The following is a 27,574-nucleotide window of genomic DNA, read 5'->3' as shown; positions in this document are numbered from 1 at the left end:
TCAGACATCCTGCAGAAATCTCAGCTCCAATTCACTCTTAATACACTTACATTCTACAATCAGATTTAGTAAAGCAGCCTCTCACATTTTCCACCATTTATACTTCCTCATGGCACCATTCTCCCCAATTTATATTTCTGTGCAAATTTAATAAACCAGTTACATTAAAATCATGTTCTAGTGAAGCCTGTTTGACAGGTAGTTGAGAACGCCTCTATTGGAGGTCACATGTGTATCCCTTTAATATACATCACCCAACCCCTTAAAATACAGTGTGCCTTCCAACTTCTCAGTGACTGGAATCCTGTTCACAATGTAAGTAACTCAGGTATCTGTGCAGCCTTGTTTGTTGTTCTGAACTGTAATTCACAATCTGCTGTAACATCGCAGATTTGAATGTATGTTGTGCGCAGAGCCTGATCCAGGATTACAATCCCTACCTGCATGTAGCTTGCAAACCACGTGCAAGGTGCAGGATTTACAGAAATGTTCTCAAACAGATCTGAGTTCTGATCCACACCATTTTGCCGGTTGTTCTTGGATTGTTAAATCCTTGTTGATGTGAACACGTTTGTTGTTGTCTTTACACGTTATAGGATTATTCTTTAACAGTAATGAGGCACCTCATATAGGATTATACAGTACTGAGATGAATAAGTAACATTACTGGGTTATACCGTAATGAGGCATTTCATTAATATAGGTGTATTTGGTAATGAGGTATTAATAATATCGGAGTATATGCCAATGAGATATGTGTTCAGTAGTGGAACAACAATAACTTGCATTTATATAACGCCCTTAACCTAGTAAGACATTCAAAGGTGCTTCACAGGAATGTTATCGGACAAAATTCAACACCGAGCCTCATAAGAAGAGGTAACAGTGTAACGACCAGAAGAGAAGGCTTTGCTGGAGATGCTCTGACCATCATTAAATAGGTAAAAGTGGAACCAGTCTCATTGAGCTGGACAAGTAACCTAGCCATGAATGGAGAGTATGTATTGATGTTGTTGATGTACTTTATTCACTGTGACAGGTGGACTTTTAAGTCACTTTCACTAAGTCTTTTAAAAAATAGAACACTGTGACTAAGATCTCATGAATGATCTTTTTCTTTCAGGAAAATGATGAAAATGGAGCAAGGAACCCTCTTTCAGATTAGTTTCTTCCTCTTACTTATAATGGCAACAATTTCAGCAGGTAAGAAACATTGGGCTGAATTTTACAGAGCACATTGAAGTCCGGCCGCCAGGGCCAAAAGTGGGAGCCTACCCCGCTCCGGCAGGCGGCGGGACCCCGGGGCAGCAATTTGCCGGTGGCGGTGCTGCCTGGACTGCCGTTCAATTGAGGAAGGCATCCCACCCCAAGAGCTGCCGGCCAATCAGAGGGCTGACTGTTCAGCAGCCTTAGCTGCGCCAACACTAGCAGTGGCCACTGCTGAGGCTGCAGCTCCAGGATGAGGAAGCGTCAATGGTGAGGCACCCTTGAAGAGAAGGTGATATCTTTTGGGGAAGCTGCAGCCAGGCAGGCAGGCCCCTGCAATTGGCGAGGGGTGGGGCGGTGGCGGGGGTGCAGGGTGGTTGCAGTGCTCCGGTGGTGCCGTTGCTGCCGGGGCAGCCATTATTTCCAGGTTCCCCTCCATGGGTCATGGAGTGTCCAGAACCCGCTGAGCAGCCGTCAGGATTTACCTGGTGGTCTCCCCACATGCCGGCGGGCCTCCCTGGTGTGGGCAAAATGCCCATGAGGGCAGGAAGTGGCCATTAATTGTCCACGATTGGTACAATCGGCCATCCGGTGGGCAGCCAAACCGTTGAGTTGCCTGCTGCTGGAAATATGCCATGGCGGTGGGAAGGCCCCCCTCCCAACACCTTCCCTGCCATATTGCCCACCCTCCCTCCTCCCAGCCTGACCCCAGTGGGTTGGGAAAATTCAGCCCATTAATTACAAATATCAACATTAGGACCAGTCACTATTTTTTCTAAGTCTTTTACCGATAATTATCCTGTTCAGATTAGTGCCATCATAGTTCTGGTCCTCACACCAAAAAAATATATACATCTGCTGAAATGGATGCAGAGAGGGGCAACATGTCTGCTTCCAATACAAAGAGATCAGCTGTGAAGGAAGATTAGAGGTCTACAGTCTAAAGACCAGACAGTAAAGGGGGAACCCACTGAGATATAAAAAAATTATTAAATGTTATATGTCAGTTGAACACAGATTATGACTTCAATAAATCAGTACTGAGGGTCAGAATGTATAAATTTAAATGAGTAAGAAATAGTTTTTTTTTATTTAGAGATATAACACTGAAACAGGCCCTTCGGCCCACCGAGTCTGTGCCGACCATCAGCCACCCATTTATACTAATCCTACATTAATCCCATATTCCTACCACATCCCCTCAATTCCCCTACCTACACTAGGGGCAATTTACAATGGCCAATTTACCTATCAACCTGCAAGTCTTTGACTGTGGGAGGAAACCGGAGCACCCGGCGGAAACCCACACGGTCACAGGGAGAACTTGCAAACTCTGCACAGGCAGTGCCCAGAACCGAACCCGGGTCACTGAAATAAATACTTGGAACTGCTTTCCAAGCAAAGCAATGCAGGTACATACATTAGAGACTGTAACGAGAGAGTTTGGGTACCAGATGACAAGCTTCAGTGAACTTAAAGGCCTTTGGCTTTTTTTATCCTTTATTTTCTTATAATGATTCTCATGATTTTGTTTGTTTTTAGTGCCACATGACTGCACAGAGATTCAACGAAAGAACAAAAATGCTATTTCGGGACTTTACGTCATCAAGCCTGAACAATCCCCTCCACTTGTGGTCAACTGTGTCATGAGAAGCAATGGTAGCTGGACAGTGATTCAAAGAAACAGCAAATACAGCAAGATCACCTGGACAGAAAGCTGGACCACATATAAATATGGCTTTGGTGATGTGTTGAATGATCACTGGCTGGGTAATGAATACATCCACCTTCTGACTAGGCAGGCTAGGTACAAGCTGAGAATAGAGTTTACAGACAATAAAAACAAAATAAAATATGCAGAATATTCCTCTTTTTACCTAGAACATGAGAATGACAAGTATACTATCAGACTTGGGCACTTCTCTGGGGGTGTTGTAACTAATACAATTACCGATAACCAGAAATTTACTACAAAGGATAAAGATAATGATAACTACCAACGTTGTTGTGCCACTAGTCGTGGTGGATGGTGGTATGATGCCTGTGGAAGTGTGTATCTTAATTACAAGTACCCATACTGGTCTGGATTGACCATCCAGAAAGTTACCATGATGATTCAACCAACATGTTAATGGGGCTTCAAGGAAAGGTATCAGTTTTTGTGCCACTCTTATTTATTCAGTGGCCATCACTTAGTTATTAGAGGAGAAATCAAGTTATCTCCATTATTATAAAATGCCAGTAGTGTGCAGTATCCACTTCACTCTTAGCTACAACTATATGCTGAAGTGATCAATTCCACAGGGAGCCTGAAATATTTTCCCCCTACCCAGATGCCCCATTACTCACCACTCTCCTGATCCCAAATGCATTTGGATCCAGTTCTTGCTGTTTATTCTACTCTTTGAACAACTCATATACACTATCTTACATGGTTACTATTCATTCCAGGCACTACAATATTCATCATTGCTCCTGTCATTGGTTCCCTATCCCCTGGTTAATGGTCACAGAATGAACTGAGTCTCTCTGGCAGTGGTGATGTCCTATTACTTCAGGGTGCAAAAGGTTTTTATATTTCTGGGATTTTCATGAATTCTGAGTCTTTCGCATCACTAAAATAACACTGCATCTCATCACATGCATGGCAATCTCGATATCTTTCACACCACAATCAGCTTTTGCAAAATTCAAATGCAGCAAATTGTATTGTGTAAGCATATGTGAACATGTTTGCAGTCTGGGAAATAATTTACAGCAAAGTGTAACCTTGTAAGCAGCATTTGGGTTGTTATTACTGGGACTAACATGGCACTCTAATCCAGAGAGAATTTCATGAATCCGCTTCAGCCTTTTTCCAGATCTGCTGTATTTTAATAATCAGAGCTCTTCAGTGTTTGTTTGATTACTGTGATCCCATCCAATAAATTTGCATCAGCAAAGATTTGTGTTTGTATCTTCAGAAACTACAGGTGTTTCTGGCCTGATTTTAGCATGAAGCAGTATTGTTAACAATTCACATATTTAAATGATTTAATTTATAACTGATATCATCAGTGTTGCTGTGCCGCCCCACCCACTGGCTGAAAAGTCGGGGGCGAGCCTGCCTCCGCTGGGGCGTGGAAACCACGCTGCAATTTTGATTGGCCTCTGTCAGAACTTCGGTACCACCCCCACCACCCCAAGATAGGAAGTCCCTCCTCCAAGAGCTGCCAGCCAATCAGAGGGCTGGCAGCTCTTCCGTCCCAGCAGTGCCACCAGGAACAGTGGCCACTGCTGGAATTGCACCCAGCCAGAAGAGGACCATGGACGCTGGCCAAGGAGCAGGTAGTTTAGTTTACGTTTAGTTTAGAGATACAGCACTGAACAGGCCCTTCGGCCCACCGAGTCTGTGCTGACCATCAACCACCCACTTATACTAATCCTACACTAATCCCATATCCCTACCACATCCCCACCTGTCCCTATATTTCCCTACCACCTACCTATACTAGGGGCAATTTATAATGGCCAATTAACCTATCAACCTGCAAGTCTTTGGCATGTGGGAGGAAACTGGAGCACCCGGAGGAAACCCACGCAGACACAGGGAAAGTGGGGGTCGGGCCTCGCCGGGGACAATCGGCTGGGATAGGGGTAAGGGCTAGGGTTGGACTGCAGGGTGGGGGTGTAGTTTTAGCAGGGGCGGGCTGTGCTGCTGGGCCGGGGGGTGGGAGGAGCGGGGGCCCTCTGCAGGATGCCCGATCAGGAGGACACCCCCCTAGCCCACAAGGAGGCTACCAGGTATTACTGGCCGGCCTATTCAGGTGTCAAAGTGTCCGTCCGCCGCTGGCAAGATACCAGCGGTGGCAGGAGGAGGAGCTTACGTGACAATTAATTGGCCACTTACGGGCCTCATTTGGCCTGAGACGGGGAGGCCATTTGCCACTACCCCCTGCCGCTACACCAGCAGGGGTGGATAGGCGACTGGAACAGCACCCCCCACCTCCCACTTAATTTTACGTCCCCTCCCCCCAAACCTCCCAGTCCGCTCCTGGGAGGGGGAGCCTAAAATTCTGGCCCAGGTCTCATTTCATTCTCTCACCCAAATTCTTCCTGCCTTGGTTAGTTAGTGTGTCTCAGCCAACACCACCATCAACAGAAAGAGCGGCAGACTCAGAAACAATGCGAACCATCCCTCTGTGACATCTTTTCAGTTGGTGAAGAATCTAAAACAAAGCACAGTTAAAAACCAAGACTGTGGAAGAAATACTGACAGAGGGAGGGGATTGTTAACATACACAGATTACTACTATATTAAAATAGTTCAGAGCAGAATTTGGTACCAGCATGTTAAGTGTTTGCAAAAGAGCAGAGCCACTTGGAATTGCTATCCTGTACTGAGAGAGAATTAAATACTGAAGAAGTAGGAGAGAGAAATACTGAGGGAAAGATAAATTATGGGAAAGATGTACTAAGGCAAATTTAAAAAAATGAAAAATATATTTTCTTAAGTCAGCCGGGTGTCTGACCTGTGCAGAAACCTGTCATCACCGAATCATCAAATCTTTCAACATAGCAGATGTAATGTAGTTGTGTTTTGAAACTGCAATTCCATTATGGACTTTAGAGGCTGCTGTAGAACACACATGCTTGCAAAGAGAAACTGAAACCGAGACAACTGATGCAATCTTGAGTCTCTGTCTTTGCCTCATATCCTATACTAAACATCACTCAAGTCCGAGAACACCACAATGATGATGTGGTAAACAGAAAAAGGATGAAAAAAAAACGCAAACATTGCTTTCAGGTATGAAAATTTTGGCAGGTTTTTGTCTACTTTCACAGACAGCATTTTAACTTGAAGACTGTTAGTGGCACACAGGAAACTAATACAGTGTATACTCAAACACTGATCTCTCCAAAATAGCCATCCAATAAAAAAAAATAAGTTTGGATCACTGCAGAGAAGTTTCCTCTGAAAGGAGTGCGATTCTGGATCCCTTGTCACTACCTTGCTGATCAGTATGGCTCTGTCTATGCCAACCTACCACCTTCTGATGTGCATTCAGAGCTGTCATCTGTATCCCCACATTGGCAAAAGTGGCTGCGACGTTTCGAATTTCTGAAGACAGGTTTCACAATCAGGCAAAGCAAGAAAAAAGGTCTTACTTCTCTAGTATGGAGGTGAAGAACTAGAAGATACATTTGAGACACTTATGCCTGAGCAAAATGACTCCAACTCAGCAAAAAATGTGTTGACAACCTACTTCACGCCCAAGATAAACATCATATACGAAACTATTGTCTTCCGACACACTAAGCAAGAAGCAAACGAGACACTTGACTAATATTGCATGGGCTTGAGGCAACTAGCAACCAAATATGACTTTGGTGATGCTGAACATGTTGAACGGGAAATCAGAACACAAATAATCGAAGGCTGTCTCTCCAGTCAACTATTCTGAAAAGCACTCAAGAAAGACAGAAAGATGTCAGAGCTGCTGGAGTCAGCAAGATTATTATCACTCTCACAGTCCAGAGCTACTGAAGTTGAGGTTAACAGTAATTACCACACTTCAAGTTCAACTCCTGTGAACACTATTCATCACTCACATGCCAGGAAACCACCTTCAAAGCAACAACAGCCGTCTCACAAACAGAGCTGTGACTTATCCAAAGAATGTATCCAATGTGGTAGTGCTCACCCGCACCAGAGTGTCCTGCTACTGGTAAATGGTATAAAGCCTGTGGAAAACCCAACCACTTTGCTCGTGTTTGTGACTCATCAGCCAAATCAACTACTAAGACCAACATCAATAGAAGGGTGTCACATATGCATACCACAGTAAAAAGGCGAGAGAATGTATCTAACGTAGAGGCGGATGACCCTTTGCACTCTCCCTCAGACACAGCAAACAGCCATATGTGACTGTGACCATTGGCTACTCGAATGTAGGTGCTCTCATAGACACAGGAGCTGTCAATGTCATGGGATACAAAACATTCAACAAACTTCAGGATTGTCCCATTCTCTGCAAACTCGGGAACACAAAAACTTTTCCTTACAACTGTGACAAACCATTGAAAATCCTAAGGACATTTGAAATGCCAATCTGATTCAAAGACACTAGAAAGAATGCTCTATTCTATGTCATATCTGGAGAATGTGACAAGTTTATCAGTTTCCACACAGCAACAGATCTGCACATGATTGCAATCGCATACGCGAATCCTTTACATAACAAAAATATTCTTGAACTGTATGCTGATCGCTTCACTGGTATCGGTAAAGTGAAAGGTGTTACATACAAGCTGCATGTCCACCCTAATGTGTCCCCAGTTGCACATCAATGGTGACGAATACCATTTCATGTCAGGAAACAGACAGAGCAAAGGAACTGCAATGCCTACTTGACCTTGACATTATTGAGATAGTTGGGGATAAACCGATCCCTTGGGTCTCACCCATACAAGTCAGCAAGAAACCCAAGAGCGAGAACCAGATTAGAATCTGCGTTGATATGCGATTATCAAAGCCAGCCATACAATGAGAAAGACATTTGACACTGACAATCAATGACATCATAGAGAAAGTAAATGGTGCTAAACACTTCGCTAAACTTGACCTCAATGTAGGCTACCATCAAATCAAGCTTGCAGAAGAATCGAGATATCTTACTGTATTCTCTACTCTCATCGGACTTTTCCGATACAGTGGCTCAACCTTGGAGTCAGCTCAGTAGCTGAGGTATTTCAGCACTTCATTCAATCTGCACTTCAAGGACTTGAAGGCACGCTGAACATCAGTGATGACATTCTCATCTATGGCCACACTGAAAAGGAACTCAAGACATGCCTACATGCATGCCTACAACATCTCAGAGAATGCAACCTCATCTTGAACAAAGTCAAGTACTTGTTCAATGAAAGCAAAGTTGAATTCATCATTCGTGTGTTCAGTGGTGAAAGAATATCACTTGATCCTCGGAAAGTTTGAAGCAATTGAAAACACTACAGATCCTACAAACGTGCTAGAAGTCCGGACTCTGCCAGGACTCGTCACTTACTGCTGTCACTTCATTCCTGACCTCGCTACTCTGTCTGCCCGCCCCCCACCTGTCATGCGATCTGACAAAGCGGACCACCAAGTGGGAATGGACTAAATCACACAAACAGGTGGTACACCAGATCAGAAGATGTTTGTCAGCAAGTTGCACAAATGCCTATTTTGATCCTACGAAAACCACCCAGCTAGTCGTGGAGGCAAGCCCAGTTGGCTTAGACGCAGTTCTCGTAGAGAAAGACAAGACAGGTAACCCATCAATCGTTGCGATGGCAAGCAGATCAGTGACACACGTACAGCAATGTTATTCACAAACAGAGAGAGAAGCACTCTCAATCACTTTCATCTCTATTTATATGGAAGCAAGTTTAAAGTAATAACCGATCATAGACCACTAGTGAGCTTGTTCAACAATTCACGTAGCAAACTACCCACTTGAATACAACATTGGATACTCAAACTACAAGAGTACGAGTTCCAAGTCAAGTATCAGCCAAGCAAACTCAATCCAGCGAACTACCTTTCATGACATCCGTTGCCGACAGTCAGTCCTACTAGTCGTGAGGAAAAGGTTGCTGTAAGCTACCGTAAGCCTAAACGTGGTGCCAAAGTCACTAAAACTAGCCGACATCAAAGCAGCAATAAGTTGAAGTTTTGCAACTATGTATGAAGGCTATGGAATCATGAAATTGGAAAGATGCAATCGAGAAAGCGTCCACAAACGAAATCGCTCAAACACTCCAAGGTCTTCACAATGTTTGAAATGAGCTCACCGTTACAACCGCATCTGATTTTGTATTACGCAACAAATGTATTGTCATTCCAAATTCATTGAGGGAATGTGTCGTTGATTTAGCACCTGAAGGACTCAGGGAATTGTCAAAACCAAACAACTCCTTAGGGCAGCACAGTGGCGCAGTGGTTAGCACCACAGCCTCACAGCTCCAGTGACCTGGGTTCGATTCTAGGTACTGTCTGCGTGGGTTTCCTCCCACAGCTAAAGATTTGCAGGTTGATAGGTAAATTGGCCATTATAAATTGCCCCTATTATAGGTAGGTGGTAGGGGAATTAGGGGAGGTGGGGATGTGATAGGAATATGGGATTAATGTAGGATTAGTATAAATGGGTGGTTGATGGTCCGCACAGACTCGGTGGGCCGAAGGGCCTGTTTCAGTGCTGTATCTCTAAATAAATAAAAAATAAATGTAAACGTATGGTTCCCAGGAATGACTGCATGATAGAGCACAAAGTCAGTCAGTGTTTGCCATGTCAAGCAATCACAATGTCAAATCTTCATGATCCCCTCAAGACATCTGAACTACCTCCAGCACCATGGATTGAAGTCAGTGTTGATTTTCTGATTTGCCCACAGGTGAACACCTTCTTGTCATCACTGACGACTACAGCAGATTCCCAATTGTGGAAATAGCGATGTCAACTTCAATGAAAGCAGTCATCCCAAAGCTTGACCAGATCTTTACCTTGTTTGGAATCCCTCAAACGGTAAGAAGTGACAATGGACCCCTATTCAGCAGCAATGAGTTCAGTAAATTCCCAAACTACCTAGGACCCATTCATAGGAAAATCACACCCTGTTGGCCAAAAGCTAATGGTGAAGTTGAGAGATTTATGTGAACCTTGAAAGCAGTGATACATACAGTCATGGAAGCAGGAGCTATATCACTTTCTTCATAATTACAGAGCGACATCTCACTCGATTACTGGAAAACCTCCAGCTACACTTGTCTTTAACACATCCTATACGCACATATCAACCTAAGCTATCCCGCAGAGCCAATGATCAACTTGTACGCGAATGCCACCGAGAACAGAAGGATCAAATGAAAGTACATGCAGAGCAAAACATAAAACTTAGAACCACATCCCTTAAGCCAGGAGTTAAAGTACTTGTGAAACGTGATGGTCATATTGGAAAGGAAAGCAAACAACCCCTTATGACATCCAACCATTTGTTGTGACCAACACAAAAGGATCAATGATCACTGCTGGGCGCGGTTCACAAATCATTACAAGAAACATGCCATTCTTCAAAGCACTGAAAACACCACTCGCAAGCACTCAATCTGATTCCGATATCAACACCTCAGATGAAGAACATAAGTCAAATGAGACTACATCTGATCTCAGACGATATCCTACTCCTGAGAGAAACTGCCCACCATACTTAAGTGACTATATTACAAAGTGAACTATTATGTTTAAGTTTATTGTTTACATTTTAGAAACAAATCATTGAAACATGCTATGCCTCTCATTTACAAAGAAAGGGAGGGATGTAGTGTTGTAGTGTTTTGAAATTGCAGCTGCATTGTGCATTGTGTACTCTGCAGGCGGCTGTAGAACACACATGCTAGCAAAGTAAAAGTTAAACTAAGACAGAATGAAAGGAGAAGCTTTTGTGTTCAGCTGCTGAAGTCTTTTTCTCTTTATCTTTGCCTCATAACCTGTACTAAACTCAGCTAAACCGCACTCACGTCCCGAGGACATTGCTGCAGAAGGTCATTCAGCCTATTAGCCACTGCTGGTTTTCTGAAAGAGCTATTCACTTAAGTCCCTTTCCCCATACTCTTTTCATTTTTATTTTTCAAATATCTATTCATTTCTCTTTTGAAAACTATTATGGATTATGGTTTTACGCCTTCTTCAGATGGACACTTGCTGCCCTAACAACTCTCAGTGTAAAAAATAAATCTGCTTCTATTTTCAGTCTTTTCGTGATGATCTTATATCGATGGCTTCTAGTTACCGACTTAGTAACCATTCAAAATCATATTCCCCTGTTTACCTTATCAAAATCCCTCATAATTTTAAACATCATTATCAGGTTTCCTCTCTACTTGCTCAGTTATAGTCTCTTCAAAATTGAAGTCTCTAATCCCTTGTGTCATCTTAATCATCTCTTGTGTACCCTCTTCATGATTTTCCTAAAGTTAGATGCCTAGAACGGGACACAATATTCTAACATCCATCTAACTGCTGACTTGTAAAGGTTTAATATGACCTCATTACTTATGTACTCCTTATCCCTACTTATAATGCCTAGGAACCTGTATGCTTTCTTTATAGCTTTATCAACTTACTTTGCCAGGCTCAACGATTTTAAGAATACTTATGAGCATCCACACCAAACTACTAAGAAATCCACAATAGTACTTTTAGTTTGCTTGATACAGAAAGTAAACTCTCTTCCCGTAGGGATACACTTCACTTATTTAAGGCTCGAGAGCTTTGGTACAGGCTGGCAAGAGTCAAGCATTTGGAACCCCAAAATTTACACGGAGTTGGAGATCAGCCAAGTAAAATCCACACAGCCGACCAGCACAAAATACAAGGTAAGCTTCTGCTACTTGTTCAGCTAGGATCATCCTAACCTTTTACGTTAGACAGATTGGAGCCAAAGTGAGAAAAATAATCATCCTTCATCAATGGTCTATCCTCCATGTTCTGTTAGTGAACCTGAGTGACTGGTTTGCTGTGCAATATTTGTGAATGAGAACATTGGGTACAACAGAAAGATAAATAGATGCCAAAACTAGATGTTGATCAAAAAGCTCAAGGAAATGATTAAGGCTTTAGAGATGAAGATACAAGAACATAAAGGGGCAGATGTAAGTAAGGGGATTGTCAAGGTCAAGTGGATAATATTATATTCAGTAAAGGAATTATCACATATCAGTGATACTTCCAGGCTTGCATTAGTCTTCAGGATTGAATCATCAGGGATCAGAGCTGGAGTATGGTCCAACCAAGGACAGAGTTTCCATGAAATGGAAATGTGATGATGTGAACCAAGGAAATGGGGATACTGAATGGATTAAGATTGGAAAAGTTAGCAAAAAAAAAGCCTGTGAAGCTGCCCATGTCATTGCATTCACTAACAGATTCCAGGCACTATCCAATAATGCAAAAAGATACGAGATCATAGAAGAAGAGACAGTTAGTAAACCAGAGAAGACAGCTCAGAGAAAGGTGCATCCTGGAAGTCACAAAAAGATTGTGGTCTTTTGAGATTATTTGCTCAGGAAAGTAGACAGACCTATGTTTCATAAAGACAACACCCATAGGGTGGTTGGGTGCCTACCTGGAGCTGGAGCAGTATATACTAAGGATGAAAAGGATATTGAAGAGAACAGGAAGGCACAAAAATGATGGTTCATGTAGGGATAAACAACAAAGAGAAATATAGTAATTCTAAATGCCATTTACATGATGACACATATAACAGCCCCAATATGCCCCAGAAGGCCAACTTCAAATAATAAACTCCCAAATATATTTCAACTGTGTTGTTGCCTGGGGAAAGGGGGAGTGAAGAAAGGGAGTGAGAACCTCAGTGGGTGGGTGTGAAGGAGAACGGCAATTTTGGGTTACTCATGAGAGAGATGGGGAGTGAAGAGTAAAAATGAATTGGAGAAGAGAAAGAAAGGAATCTGTTGTTGTGGGGGAGTGGGAGAGAATCTCTCTTGGAAACACCATCCAGGACAAAGCAGCCCGCTTGATTGACACCCCATCTACAAACATTCACTCCCTCCACCACCGACGTACAGTGGCAGCAGTGTGTACCATCTACAAGATGCACTGCAGCAATGCACCAAGGCTCCTTGGACAGCGCTTTCCAAACCCACAACCTCTACCAACTAGAAGGACAAGGACAGCAAATGCACTTGCAAGATCCAGAACCAGCAAGATCCCCTCCAAGTCACACACCGTCCTGACATGGAACTATATCGCTGTTCCTTCACTGTCGCTGGGTCAAAATCCTGGAACTCCCTAACAGCACTGTGGGTGTACCTACCCCTAATGGACTGCAGCGGTTCAAGAAGGCAGCTCACCACCACCTTCTCAAGGGCAATTAGGGATGGGCAATAAATGCTGGCTTGGCCAGCGATGGCCACACCCATGAATGAATAAAAGAAAAAGATGGGGACAAGTGAGAAAAGGGGACAAACTGTGTTACTGGGGTGTAGGTTAGGGTTCTCTCTAGCTCTGCTGTGTTTCATGGTCTGTTGTTTCTGGTTTATGAGTTTTACTCCTGTTCCTGCGCTGCATTACTGCCCTCTGCTAGCCCCACAGATCCTACCATCTTTTCACCAACAACAACAACTTGTATTTATATAGCACCTTTAAGGTAACAAAATATCCTAAAGTGCTTCACCGAGGCATTATAAACAAAATAGGACACCGAGTCACATAAGGAGATATTAGGGCAGATGAATAAAAGCTTAGTTAAAGAGATAGGTTTTAAGGAGTGTCTGAAAGGAGGAAAGTGAGGTAGAGAGGCAGAGAGGTGAATGGAGGGTATTCTAGAGCTTGGGGCCTAGACAACTGAAGGCGCAGCCACCAATGGTGGAGTGATTAAAATCGGGGTGCTCAAGATGCTGGAATCAGGGGAGCACAGCTATATCGGAGAGTTTTAGGATTGGAGGAGATTACAGAGATAGGGATGGGAGAGGCCATGGAGAGATCTGAAAACAAGAAAGTGAATTTTAAAATTGAGACATTGTTTAACTGGGAGCTAAACTAGGGCAGTGAGCACAGGGGTGATATAGGTGAATGGCATTTGGCACGAGTTAGGACAAGGGCAGCAGAGTTTTAGATGGCATTACGGGTGACTGGCCAGAAGTGTGTTAGAATAGTCAAGTCTGGCAGTATCAAAGGCACGGATGAAAGTCTCAGCAGCAGAAAAGCTGAGGCAGGGAAGGAGACAGGCGATGTTACAGAGGTGGAAATAGGGCGGTCTTAGTGACAGCATGGTTGCAAGCCCATCTTGGGGTCAAATATGACACCAAGGCTGCGAACAGTCTGCTTGGTCTCAGTCAGAGGGATGGAATTGATGGCCAAGGAGTGGAGTTTGTGGTAGGGATGAAAGACAATGGCTTCAGTCTTTCTAATATTTAATTGGAGGAAATTTCTGCTGATCCAGTACTGAATGTCCGATAAGCTGTCTGATCATTTAGGGACTGTGGATGGGCCCAGAGAGGTGGGTGTCATCAATGTACATGTGGAAACTGACTTTGTTTTTAGAGGATGTCGCTGATTGGCAGCATGTAGATGAAAAATAGGAGGGGGCCAAGGATCGGCTCTTGGGAGACACCAGAGTTAACTGTGAGGGAAGGGGAACCAAGCAGACTTCATTCCACTGCTTCCTGGCCTGCCATCCCTAATATTTATTCCATGGCATGAAATTTTCTGCAGAGGCAGCAGTCCAGCTGCCAGCGCCATAAGCGGTGGGCACCCAATCAGAGGGCCGGCAATTCAGTAGCCTCACCAGTGCCACCACGAGCAGTGGCCATTGCTGTGGCTGCACCTGGAGGATGAGGGCGCATCCATGGCCGGTGCCCTTGAAGCGGGGTATGTGGTATTGGGGGAGGCTGGGGCCTGGCTAGCATACCCCTGCAGTCAAAATGGGCCTTGGTGGACAGGTAGTGCCTTTGCCACAGGGGTAGCCATTGCCGTCAGGGGCCCCCTCCATGGGCCAAAGAGTGCTCAAAAAGAAGGACCCCCCACCCGGGAGCCCGCTTGGGGGGGTGGCCACCAGGTTTCACTGGATGATCTCCCCATATGGCAGCGAGCCACTCAGCTGCTGGAAAAATGCCCATGGAGGTGGGAAATGGCCCTTTATTGGCCACTTAAGTGGCTCAATTGGGCTCCGGGCATGTGCTGTCTTTCCTGCTGCTGACAAAATAGCATGGCAGTGGGAAGATGTTGGGCATGCCACCTGATGCCTACCCATTCCATTTTGCCAGCCTTTCCGCCTTCCAGCCATTCTCAAAGGGCTAGTAAAATTCAGCCCTGTGCCACTCCCTCCGCACAGGCTCTCGCCTCAGTTTCCCACTGCTGCCTGACTCCCCACTTCTTTTCTGCTCAACCCTACCATCCACAACTTTTGTTCCCTATCTGTCCTCTATATCTCCCTCCTCTGTCCTCCAGTAATCATTTCTCAGCTATTCATGGCCTTCTCTTGTGCCACACAATCTTCATTACTGGGCCATTTACAGCTTTTTCCTCTGCCCCTTAATCTTTCCACTTAACTCTTTTACTTCAATCTTTGCCCCTGCTCAGCCTGTTTGTTAGCTTCTCCAGTGTTGGAAATGCCAACGAGGGGGGAAAGCCAACGAGGGGGGGGAATGCCACTGAGAGGGGGGGAACACAGTTAGGGAGGGAGACAGAGAGTGAGAGAGAGTGATCAAGATCACTCCTGACTGATGGACATCTATCGCTACAAGAAATGTGTGGGCAAACATTGACTACTTAAAAAAAAGGTATCTCACTAAATCAGTGAAGAGAAAGTAAGTCAACAAATTAATCTTTTCATTTAAAGCTTCTTCACAAAAATGCACATTTGTTGTTCTGATTAATAGTAAGATAAATTTTTAATGCCTTTATCTTTCAGAAATTGTTTCACTGGCCCCCTATGTATGACAAAAATTGTAATGTGGCCCCCCACGCGAGAAAGGTTGGATAACCCTGATCTAGACCTTGGTGTACAGGGCACAATTTCAAAATTTGTGGATGATACAAAACTTGGAAACATTGTGAACTGCGAGCAGGATATGGACAGAGACAGGTTGATGGAATGGGCAGACAAGTGGCAGCTGAAATTTAATGCAGAGAAGGGTGAAGTGATTAATTTTGGCAGGAAGAACGCGGAGACACAATATTCAATAAAGGGTTCAATTCTAAAAGGAGTGCAGGAACAAAGGGACCTGGGTGTATATGTGCATAGATCATTGAAGGTGGAAGGACAGGTTGAGAGAGTGGTTAATAGAGCATACAGCATCCTAGACGTCATTAATAGGGGTATTGAGTACAAAAGCAAGAAAGTTATGTTAAACTTGTATAAAACACTGGTTCAGCCTCAACTGAAGTATTGTGTCCTGTTCTGGGCACCACACTTTAGGAAAGATATGAAGACATTGGTAAGAGTGCAGAAAAGGTTCACAAGAATGGTTCCAGAGATGAGGAACTTCTGGTACTTGGATAGATTGGAGAAGTGATTCTGGGTACTGCCTGTGTGGAGTTTGCAAGTTCTCCCTGTGACTGTGTGGGATTCGCCGGGTGCTCCGGTTTCCTCCCACAGCCAAAGACTTGCAGGTTGATCGGTAAATTGGCCATTGTAAATTGCCCCAAGTATAGGTAGGTGTAAGGGGAATTAAGGGAAGGTGGGGATATGGTAGGAACATGGGATTAATGTAGGATTAGTATAAATGGGTGGTTGATGGTCGGCACAGACTCGAAGGGCCTGTTTCAGTGCTGTATCTCTAAAATAAAAAAAAATAAAAAAGTTGAGAGGAGATTTGATTTGATTTGATAGATGTATTCAAAACCATGAGGGGTCTGGACAGAGTAGATAGGGAAAAACCATTCCCATTGGTGGAGGGATTGAGAACAAGAGGGCACAGATTTAAGGTAATTGGCAAAAGAAGCAATAGCGACATGATGGTTAGGATGTGGAATGCACTGCCTGAGAGTGTGGTGGAGGCAGGTTCAATCGAGGCATTCAAAAGGGAATTGGATTGTTATCTGAAAAGGAAGAATGTGCTGGGCTACAGGGAGGAGGCCGGGAAGTGGCACTAGATAAACTGCTCTTTTGGAGAGCCAGCACAAACACGACAGATCGAATGGCCACCTTCTGTGTTTAATAATTCGGTGTTCAACAATCCCCTCTTTGCGATGGTTCATAGCCCCCTCCATTCCAACATTTATCTTCTTCACTTCTATCAGCCTTCCTCTGCATTTCATGATCTTCAGGTCTCAGCTTTTCAATTTGATCTCTGCCTCTTCTTGCCCTCTTTAATTCTTTTCCCATTCCTTTCTCCTCCAAGTTTCATCTTTTCCCACGGATTATAACCTATCCCAACCTCTCCTCTTTCTACATCAAAACATACGTTATGGCGAGGAGATAATGGCCGGGATTTAACGACACAGAAGTGGATGGCACTGGAGGCAGGGGGGCTGTAACATTTCCTGGACTGGCGTCAGCACAGCCCTCCCAACGTTACCTCGCCTTGGCTGAATTTTACGAGTGGCTGAAGGGAAGATGTGTGGGGATGCCGCTTGTGTTTTCAAAATGGGCAATAGACAGTCACTTAAGTTAATTAATGAGGTAATTGACCGCAAATTAACGGGCCTGTCCAGATTTAACTGTAAGCACACCGGGTGTTGGAGCCTTGGCAGCTTATAAAGGGCGGCAATGAGACAGCAGCTGTTGCCATTGCTGCACTTGGCAACCATGGAGTAAGGCCTTTCTCTTTATTCTGTTGAAAGGAGTTGGGCAGTCATTGGATTTAGGGTTGAGGCCCCCTTGATGTCATTGTGCTTCTGGTAGGGGACTCACTAGAGAGGAGCTGGAGAGTGGGCAGGATTGGAGCAGCTACTGGCAGGGTATGCAAGTCAGAGTGGCAGTGCCCAAGAGTCATGGACATCATTCAATCCAGAGGAAGGTCCTCCAGTGAGGAAGAGAACCTGAGTTAGAGGGAGGTCCGGGCTCACAGATCGGGACAGCAGAAACCTCCTGGCCACCTGCAGGGGCAGCCTCCTGATGGGAAGGTGGCAGAAGGCCACAGAGGGGACCGTGAGCAGGCACCAGCACAGAGCTGAAGGTACCCTGCAGCAAGGATATACAGACAGAGGAGAAGCTACCTCCAGATGTTGGAGATTGCTGAAGTCTGCTCCTTCCCCCCCAAGAGGCTGTGACCGCTCTATGTGCCATAATGGTGGAGGAGGTGAGCTCTGCTTGCAATGGTGGTCATCAGGGTCACTGTGACCCTGAATTTCCATGTCTCAGGTTCATTCCAGGAGCCCGCTGGAGACATGTGCAGCATCTCCTATTCAGCCTCACATCACTGCATGAAGGTGGTGACAGATGCCCTCTTCAGCAGGGCCAGCCACTACATTCATTACCGAACTGATCCAGTCAGGATCAAAGCCAGAGGATTCCCCACCATGGCAGGTTTCCCCTAGGTACAAGGTGTGATAGACTGCAAGTATGTGGCCATCAAGGCTCCCACAGGCCAGCCAGTGATCTTCATTAACTGGAAGGGATTTCATTTCCTCAATATGCAACTTGTCTGCAACCACCATCAATGGATCCTGCAGGTGTGTGCACGGTATCTTGGGAGCCTCCTTGCATTCTCCGGCACTTGCAGGTGCCACAGCTTTTCACCACTCCCCATCAACACCACTCCCCCCCCACCACACCCCCGAGCTCCTTCAAGGATGGCTACTTGGCGACAAGGGATACCCGCTGAAAAGATGGCTGCTGACACCTGTGAGGAACCGTAGAATGGAGGCTGCGAACACTACGACGCGAGCCATGTGGCAACCTGCGCCACCATCGAGTAGACCATCGATCTCCTTAAGATGATATTCATGTGCCTGGATCGATCCGGTGTGGCACTTCAGTATGTCCCAACAAGGGTCTCTCGGATAGTAGTGGTCTGTTGCTCCTTACACAAGCTGGCACTGCATGCGGTGGGGGAGGCCTTGGCTGATGAGGACTTAGTGGAGCGCGAGAAGTCCCCAAATGAAGAGGAAGATGAGGAATCTGATGATCAGCTGCAGCATCCTGAAAGACATGAGGGGCTGCATGGAGGGTGCAATGATATAGGCGCAAGGGAGGATCAGGAGGCTGTTATGCTCTTATACACACTAATGCCACTTACCTCTGCTCTGAGCCCAGAGCCCCTCGGCCACTAGCACCTGGTGCTTCAGTATGAACACATAACCCTGGTTGCCCCCAGCCTGCCCTTGGGTCAATCCATGCCACTCTTACATTGACAGAGGGTTACAATGGATGGAAACTTACGTAAACCAAATCCAACATTTATTACTAAAAATCATCTCACACAAGCAGAGAGTCTTTTAACTATCCATTCACCCGTGAGGTCCAAGGAAACCTGGTGCTTTTTCTTAACTATTTTATGAGTGCTCCTACATGGTGCTCCCCTTTCGCTGCCAGCAGTGGTGGAGGCAGGCTGCTGACCTCATCACCCCATGGCCTAGGATGATCTTGGAGACAGTCCTCTGGCTGCTTGAGGCCCAGAGGGTCATCGCACTACTTGAGGTGCTGATATCACTGGCAGAGGGGCCGAGCAGCCTATGTCCACTCCAGTAGTGCTCTGAGAGGAGTCCCCGGAAGCTGAAGGCTCCTTCTTTGTAAGGCACACTTGCACCTCCCTGCTGGCCTGAGAAGGATAAGGACCTGGTGGAGACTCCAGGCGCCTCGTCCCTCTCTCACCTTGCCACTTCTGGATAGAACTCATGGATAAGGCAACAGCATGCAGGTCTGCACGCATCTTCAGCATTCACTAACTGGCCTGCTGGATGTGGCTCTCCATCAGAGTTGCTAATCTCTCCATGGAAGAGGCCAGGCACTCAGATGAGAGGGAGATCGCAGCATTCAAGGCCTGGATGGAGTCCTGCACTGTCCAAGCCAGGGGGCGCAGACTGTCTGGAATCCCCACCAGATCTTCAAGCACCTCACACTGGACTTGCAGCATCTGCCACCTCATGGTTGACTCCAGAGGCACGTCATCGGCCTGGAGCTTAGAATAGACCTGACCTCCCACACTCCTCCTAGTGTCAGTGGCCTCGGCTGTCATAGCCTCCACTAGCTGATCAGGCGCATGTGTGGTGCTGCCACCAGGTTGTGACCCTGATTCTGCTCCCGAACGCTTACCCACTGAGGTGCAAGTATCTGCACTAGTGTAGGCTGCGGGGGAATGTTGTGACACTGTGCCCTCTGAGATCCCCTCCACCTTCTCAGAGATGGACGACTGTCCTCCGGAGATGGCAGCTCTCTGTTCTTGTGATTGACCTGCGAGAGGGAACAGAATGACCAGCACTCCTCTCGTCTCCAGACAGGAGCCCACAGAATGGCCTTCATCTCACATTGATGCCTGTGTATTGGAGGACACATGAACACATCCCTCATGCTCACCTGAGGCTTCCCTTGTGCCCGCTGCTGAGGCAACTCACCCTCCTGTGAGTGCATTATTGCCTCCCCGTCCACGATGGACCAGCTGCCATGGTAACCTGCCAGCTCTAGAGCCTCCTCCTCCGTGGGCTTCACGATGGCGATCACTGGGAGACCGCCACTGACCCAGGCCCTCTCCCTGGCTCCTGGGCCCTCTTCTCCTGCGGGAACAAGGAAGAATAATGTTAGTGGCTGCACTAGAGCAAACACAACGCTTAATCAACTTGCATGCTTGATGCTGTGTCTGGGGCCAATGGCATGCATGTGCTATTATATCTCTCTTGAACCACCTGGCAAGGGCCAGCAGTGTGAGGCTCATTCGCATAGACAGAGCTGCAGCCATTCTTTATGAAGGAGATGCTGCAGCCTGTACCTATTGCCACCGACATGGTGGGCTCTCCATCCTCACCACCACTGATTTGGGTACTCACCCAAAGAGTGGAGAAGGTCATTGACACATTTGCGACACTGGAACCAGGTGCTCCGGATGACCCCACGGCTGCTGACTTCCTCTCAACCTCGGTCCAGGCTTGCTTGGTTAGGCAGGGAGGTCTCCTCCTTCTGTCCATGGGGAAGAGGATCTGCTGCCTTGCCCGAGTAGCCTGGAGGGGAACACGCAATGAGTCTTCACTGAATGGTGGATCTCTCTTCTGCTATGCCTACAAGGTTGTTTCTCCTGTGCCTTTCTTCTGAGGATGCTGGAAGGGTCACTGGCAGCTGGATGCTGGAGGGGCCACTGAATGCTGGAGAGGCCACTGGCAGCTGGATGCTGGAGAGGTCACTGGCAGCTGGATGCTGGAAGGGTCACTGGCAGCTGGATGCAGGAGGGGCCACTGAATGCTGGAGAGGTCACTGGCAGCTGGTTGCTGGAGGGGTCACTGGCAGCTGGATGCTGGAGGGGCCACTGAATGCTGGAGAGGTCACTGGCAGCTGGTTGCTGGAAGGGTCACTGGCAGCTAGATGCTGGAGGGGTCACTGGCAGCTGGATGCTGGAGGGGTCACTGGCAGCTGGATGCTGGAAGGGTCACTGGCAGCTGGATGCTGGAGGGGTCACTGGCAGCCGGATGCTGGAGGGGTCACTGGCAGCTGGATGCTGGAGGGGCCACTGAATGCTGGAGAGGTCACTGGCAGCTGGATGCTGGAGGGGTCACTGGCAGCTGGATGCTGGAGGGGCCACTGAATGCTGGAGAGGTCACTGGCAGCTGGATGCTGGAGAGGTCACTGGCAGCTGGTTGCTGGAGGGGTCACTGGCAGCTGGATGCTGGAGGGGTCACTGGCAGATGGATGCCTGAGTCCTTAGAAAATGTTTGCCGGGATGAGCACTGCAGAGTCGGAGGGGGAAGGCCTTTGCCACCCGCTTCCACTTCTGCCTTCTCTTTCCCAGCAGGTCCCGTAAAATCCCAGTTAATGAGAGGCTTTGTTTGCTTTCACAATTTGGCTCATATATTTTTGTTAAAAAAAATGACATTAGGATGAGGAAAGACACTGGGGGCGAAATTGGGCCCTGTGGCATCTGGTTTTTGGATGCCACGAGGCCTGTTAAAGTACCAAAATGGAATCCATGATGTATGCACACAATTCAACGGGATGTGTGTCGAACTCATTTGTAATGTAGTTCGTGGGCACGTACTGAACAACTGCTGGCAGCATGCAGAACAGACATGTCATGATGTGAATCAGTGCAATACTGATTTGGTGCCGACGCTGCTAATTAGGCTCCAGCCTATGTCCGCTCTTAAACTCACACATGTTAAATGACGTGAAAGAACCCCCACCAGCTCTATTTAGAGGGATCATGAATTACTTATATGTTAGTTTCTGGATTATTTCTGCTGGCCGTTGCCGTAATTCTACACATTTTGAGTGCTTTTCAATACTTGTTCAAAGTTTCAATGGTCTACAGGGAATGGGCTTGCTGGTGCTGAAGTACCTTTTTGGTGACGTAAAGGCTTGTGCACAAACCAGTTTCTCCCTCTTGTCATTGAGCATGACTGGCAGAATCAGAAGAAGCCACACAGAGCAGGACAAGCTGCCAGAAGAGGGAGGATAAGGAGGGAGAGGAGGAGGAGAAGAGTGAGGATAAGGAGGGAGAGGGAAGAGGAGGAGGAAGAGGAAAGGAGGCTGCCACCTAGACAGCCATTTTCTGCCTGGACTCTATGTGAGCAAATAATTAATGAGCGATACTAGTAACCTCAACCTCAATTCCCCATTAACCAGCAGTACCACACTCCTTATCTTTTGTTTGTCACTGACCATCATAATGTCCTATTTCCCACAATGCAAACAGAAAAGCCAAAATAAAGTATACATTCCCACGTAACTTTCTAAATTAAATCATGCCATAGTGAATAGAGAAATAAACTAAGCACTCTCGTGCATTCCCTTAATGCCTTTTCCGTATGCCTTTGTCTGTCCTTGTGCTTCTATGACGTGCTTCCTCAGTGGCTACAGCATAGCTGGTGAAAGGCTGCAGATGAGTTTGGATGGCAACCTCGAACAACCATCTCAGCCTGGGCTACAGTCATCTAGGCTGGCGGGCTGGCAGGGAACAGCATGGGCATTGGCAGAGTGGCAGGGTGGGAGCACAAATGCTGTCATCCTCAGAGAGGACAGCAGGTTCATACTCCATAGGACCACTTCCACTCTCCCGAGGCAGCACCTCAACCATCCTGGTAATGTGTTAGAGAGCTGATTGCTGTGACACCCTGGAGGCTCCTTTGCATAGTGGTTTCCAGAGCCATGATGGTAGGAGCCTGAGCTTGCATGGCAGCACTCAGACATTGGGTGGGTGCTGCTTTTGCTGCAATGGAAGCTGAGATATCAGCCCTCAGACACTGCATCATGGTTGGTTCCACAAGTCTGCTGCTGGAAAAAGCCACCTGTTCCATGCTGGAAAGGATGAGCTTCAAGCTCTGCACAAAGTCCTGTGCCACATTGGGGCCAGGATCCTCCATGCTCGTTGATATTGAACGCAGGCTTTCTAGCAGACCTCCTTTTGCACCAAGCATTTGGATGGTTACATCCATCAGCCTTCTTCTGCAGACTTGCCAATCAAAGACATCATTTGAGTCCTCTGCAACCTTGCCCTCCAGCACCTCTGCTATCCTTTCACCCTACACTGGCTGCATCACAATTGTGCCCATGACGTACAGCTCCCACCTCTATGCTATCCTCTAAATTACATGCAGTGTCAGTATCTGAGCTGCTGGTTGAGACTGTGAAATCGAGTGATGGTGTGTCTTCATCTTCACTGTTTTCTTGCTCTTTCTCCACTGGTTGGGCAGGTTGCAGTTTTGGGGTATCTGAAAGGAAAAAGGGACCAGGGTTGGGTTGTGGTGAGGGGAGAGGAGTAAGTAAGAAGTGTGTGCTTAGACCATCGACTGCCTGTGAGTCAGAAGAGATTGTGGAATGAGGAAGAAGTGGGATGAGAGAAGGAGGATTAAATATGTAGATACCCTCATGTTCAATCACTTCAACCCCACTGGTGGCCATGGCCTCAACATGGCTCTTCCAATAATGGCTAGCATTGTCTGCTCCATGGGAGTTAGAACATGCACTCACACCTCTCCCCAATAGTTCCTGCTGCCACCAGTTTTGCACCTCCTTCTCCTGAATGATGCGGTCTCCTCTACACTGGGGAGATCAAACGGAGGCTATAGAATCAGAGAATGGTTACAGCACAGAAGGAGGCCATTTAACCTTTCATGTCCATGTTGGTTCTCTGCAAGAGGCACTTAGCTAGTTCCACTTCCCTGCCCTTTCCCATCGACCTGCAATTTTTTTCTCTTCAGGTGTTTATCCAATTCCCTTTTAAAAGCCACTTTTGAATCATCCACCACCACGCGCTCAGGCAGGGTATTCCAAATCTGAACCACAGGCTGCGTAAAAGTGTTCTTCATGTTGCTGTTGGTTCTTTTGACATTCACCTTTAATCGGTGTCCTCTGGTTCTCGATTCATTTTCTAATGGGAGCAATTTCTCCCTATCTATGTTGTCCAGAAACCGCATGATTTTGAACACCTCTATCAAACCTCCTGTCAACATTCTCTTCTCTAAGGAGAACAACGCCAGCTTCTCCAATCGATTCACATAATTGAAGTCCCTAATACCAGGAACCATTCTCATAAATCTTTTCTGCACCCTCTCTAAAGCTTTCACATCCTTCCAAAATTGTGTTACCCCCGAATTGGGCACAATACTCCAATTGAGGCAAACCAGTGTTTTATAAAGGTGCATCATAAATTCATTGCTTTTTTACTTGATGCTTTTATTTATAAAGCCCAGGATCCCTATACCTTTTCAACCACTTTCTCAACCTGCCCTGCCACCTTCAACAATTTCTGCATGCATATCTCCAGGTTTCTCTGTTCCTGCATCATTAGTAGCATTCCTAATAACGATCATTTGTTCCTGCTGGGGGACTTTAACGCCAGGGTTGGGGCCGACCATGACTCATGGCCCTCCTGCCTTGGGCGCTATGGCATTGGAAGGATGAATGAGAATGGACAGAGACTGCTGGAGTTGTGTACCTATCATAACCTCTGCATCACCAACTCGTTCTTTCATACTAAACCCTGTCACCAGGTTTCATGGAGGCACCCCAGATCACATCGTTGGCACCAGCTGGACCTCATCGTCACAAGGCGAGCCTCTATAAACAGTGTCCAAATCACATGCAGCTTCCAGAGTGCGGACTGCGACACCGACCACTCCCTGGTGAGCAGCAAAGATAGACTCAAACCAAAGAAACTACATCACTCCAAGCAGAAGGGCCACCTGTGCATCAACACTAACAGAACTTCTTATCCACAGTTGTTACATAAGTTTCGAAATTCACTTGAAAAAGACCTTCAAAACACTCCTGCAGGGGATGCAGAGACCAAGTGGGCCCACATCAGAGAAGACATCTATGACTCAGCAATGACCACCTTTGGCAAACGTGTGAAGCAGAATGCAGACTGGTTTCAATCTCACTTTGAAGAGCTGGAACCTGTCATAGCCACTAAGTGCACTGCACGGTTGAACTACAAGAATGCCCCCAGCGAGTTAACATCTGTAGCACTTAAAGTAGCCAGAAGCACTGCACAAAGAACAGCCAAGTGCTGTGCAAATGACTACTGGTAACTCCTATGCAGTCGTATTCAGCTGGCCTCCGACACCAGAAATATCAGAGGAATGTATGATGGCATTAAGAGAGCTTTTGGGCCGACTATCAAGAAGATCGTCCCCCTCAAGTCTAAATCAGGGGACACGATCATTGACCAACGCAAGCAAATTGACCGCTGGGTTGAGCACTACCTAGAACTGTACTCCAGGGAGAATGTTGTCACTGATACGATTCTCAATGCAGCCCAGTCTCTGCCAGTCATGGATGAGCTGGACGAACAGCCAACAAAATCGGAACTCAGTGATGTTATTGATTCTCTAGCCAGTGGAAAAGCCCCTGGAAAGGGCGGCATTACCCCTGAAATAATCAAGAGTGCCAAGCCTGCTATACTCTCAGCACTCCATGAACTGCTTTGCCTGTGCTGGGATGAGGGAGCAGTACCACAGGACATGCGCGATGCCAATATCATCACCTCTATAAGAACAAGGGTGACCGCGGTGACTGCAACAACTACCGTGGAATCTCCCTGCTCAGCATAGTGGGGAAAGTCTTTGCTCAAGTCGTTTGAAACAGACTCCAGAAGCTGGCTGAGCATGTCTACCCTGAGGCACAGTGTGGCTTTCGAGCAGAGAAATCCACCATTGACATGCTGTTCTCCCTTCGCCAGCTACAGGAGAAATACCACGAACAACAGATGCCCCTCTACGTTGCTTTCATAGATCTCACCAAAGTCTTTGACCTCGTGAGCAGACATGGTCTCTTCAGACTACTAGCAAAGATCGGATGTCCACCAAAGCTACTAAGTATCATCACCTCATTCCATGACAATATGAAAGGCACAATTTAGCATAGCAGTGCCTCATCAGACCCCTTTCCTATCCTGAGTGGTGTGAAACAGGGCTGTGCTCTCGCACCTACACTGTTTGGGATCTTCTCACTGCTGCTCTCACATGTGTTCAAGTCTTCAGAAGAAGGAATTTTCCTCCACAAAGGTCAGGTGGGAGGTTGTTCAACCTTGCCCCTCTTAGAGCGAAGACCAAAGTATGGAAGGTCCTCTTCAGGGAACTCCTCTTTGCTGACGATGCTGCAGTAACATCCCACACAGAAGAGTGTCTGCAGAGTCTCATCGACAGGATTACGGCTGCCTGCAATGAATTTAGCCTAACCATCAGCCTCATAAAACAAACATCATGGGACAGGACGTCAGAAATGCTCCATCCATCAATATCGGCGACCACGCTCTGGAAGTGGTTCAACAGCTCCCCTACCCAGCCTCAACTATCACCAGTAACCTGTCTCTCGATGCAGAAATCAACAAGCGCATGGGAAAGGCATCTGCTGCTATGTCCAGACTGGCCAAGAGGGTGTGGGAAAATGGCGCACTGACACGGAACACATAAGTCCAAGTGTTTCAAGCCTGTGTCCTCAGTACCTTGCTCTACGGCAGCGAGGCCTGGACAATGTATGTCAGCCAAGAGTGACGTCTCAACTGATTCCATCTTTGCTGCCTCTGGAGAATCCTTGGCATCAGGTGGCAGGACCATATCTCCAATGCAGAAGTCCTCGAGACGGCCAACACCCCCAGCATATACACCCTACTGAGCCAGTGGCGCTTGAAATGGCTTGGCCATGTGAGCCGCATGGAAGATGGCAGGATCCCCAAAGACACATTGTACAGCGAGCTTGTCACTGGTATCAGACCTACTGGCCGTCCATGTCTCCGCTTTAAAGACGTCTGCAAATGCGACATGAAGTCCTGTGACATTGACCACAAGTCGTGGGAGTCAGTTGCCAATGATCGCCAGAGCTGGCTGACAGCCATAAAGGTGGGGCTGAAGTGTGGCGAGTCAAAGAGACTTAGCAGCTGGCAGGAAAAAGGACAGAAGCGCAAGGGGAGAGCCAACTGTGTAACAGCCCCGACAACCAATTTTATCTGCAGCGCCTCTGGAAGAGTCTGTCACTCTAGAATTGGCCTTTATAGCCAATCCAGGCGCTGCTCCACAAACCACTGACCACCTCTAGGCGCTTACCCATTGTCTCTCGAGGCAAGGAGGCCAAAGAAGAAGAAGAGTCCCATTAGAATTCTGCCCTTTAATTTATACTGCCTCTCCACGTTCTTCCTATCAAAATGTATCACTTCACACTTCGCTGCATTAAATTTCATCTGTCACATGTCCACCCATTCCCAGGGATGGGCACTTACATGTTGCACCACTGA

General features: G+C 46.7%; 2 protein-coding genes across 2 annotated transcripts in view; one reads left to right on the top strand and one right to left on the bottom strand.

The window, feature by feature from the left end:
* LOC137346487 (fibrinogen-like protein 1-like protein) overlaps window positions 1-3,640 on the bottom strand; it is a 110,439-nt gene extending 106,799 nt beyond the window's left edge. The window contains exon 1 of the mRNA XM_068009950.1: window positions 3,556-3,640. The gene's annotated coding sequence lies outside the window, so the exon portion shown is untranslated. The remainder of the gene's footprint in view (window positions 1-3,555) is intronic.
* LOC137346488 (fibrinogen-like protein 1-like protein) lies at window positions 293-3,439 on the top strand. Its single transcript, XM_068009951.1, has 3 exons — window positions 293-315; window positions 1,124-1,203; window positions 2,749-3,439. Coding segments are annotated over exons 1-3 (672 nt in total). The 5' UTR covers window positions 293-313; the 3' UTR covers window positions 3,339-3,439.
* Window positions 3,641-27,574: the final 23,934 nt, after the last annotated feature.

Source organism: Heterodontus francisci, chromosome 30 (genome assembly GCF_036365525.1).
Source record: "Heterodontus francisci isolate sHetFra1 chromosome 30, sHetFra1.hap1, whole genome shotgun sequence".
In the NCBI taxonomy this organism is placed as follows: Eukaryota; Metazoa; Chordata; class Chondrichthyes; order Heterodontiformes; family Heterodontidae; genus Heterodontus; species Heterodontus francisci.
Note: the sequence above shows the minus strand (reverse complement) of the source record. Positions and strands in the feature narration are given on the sequence as shown.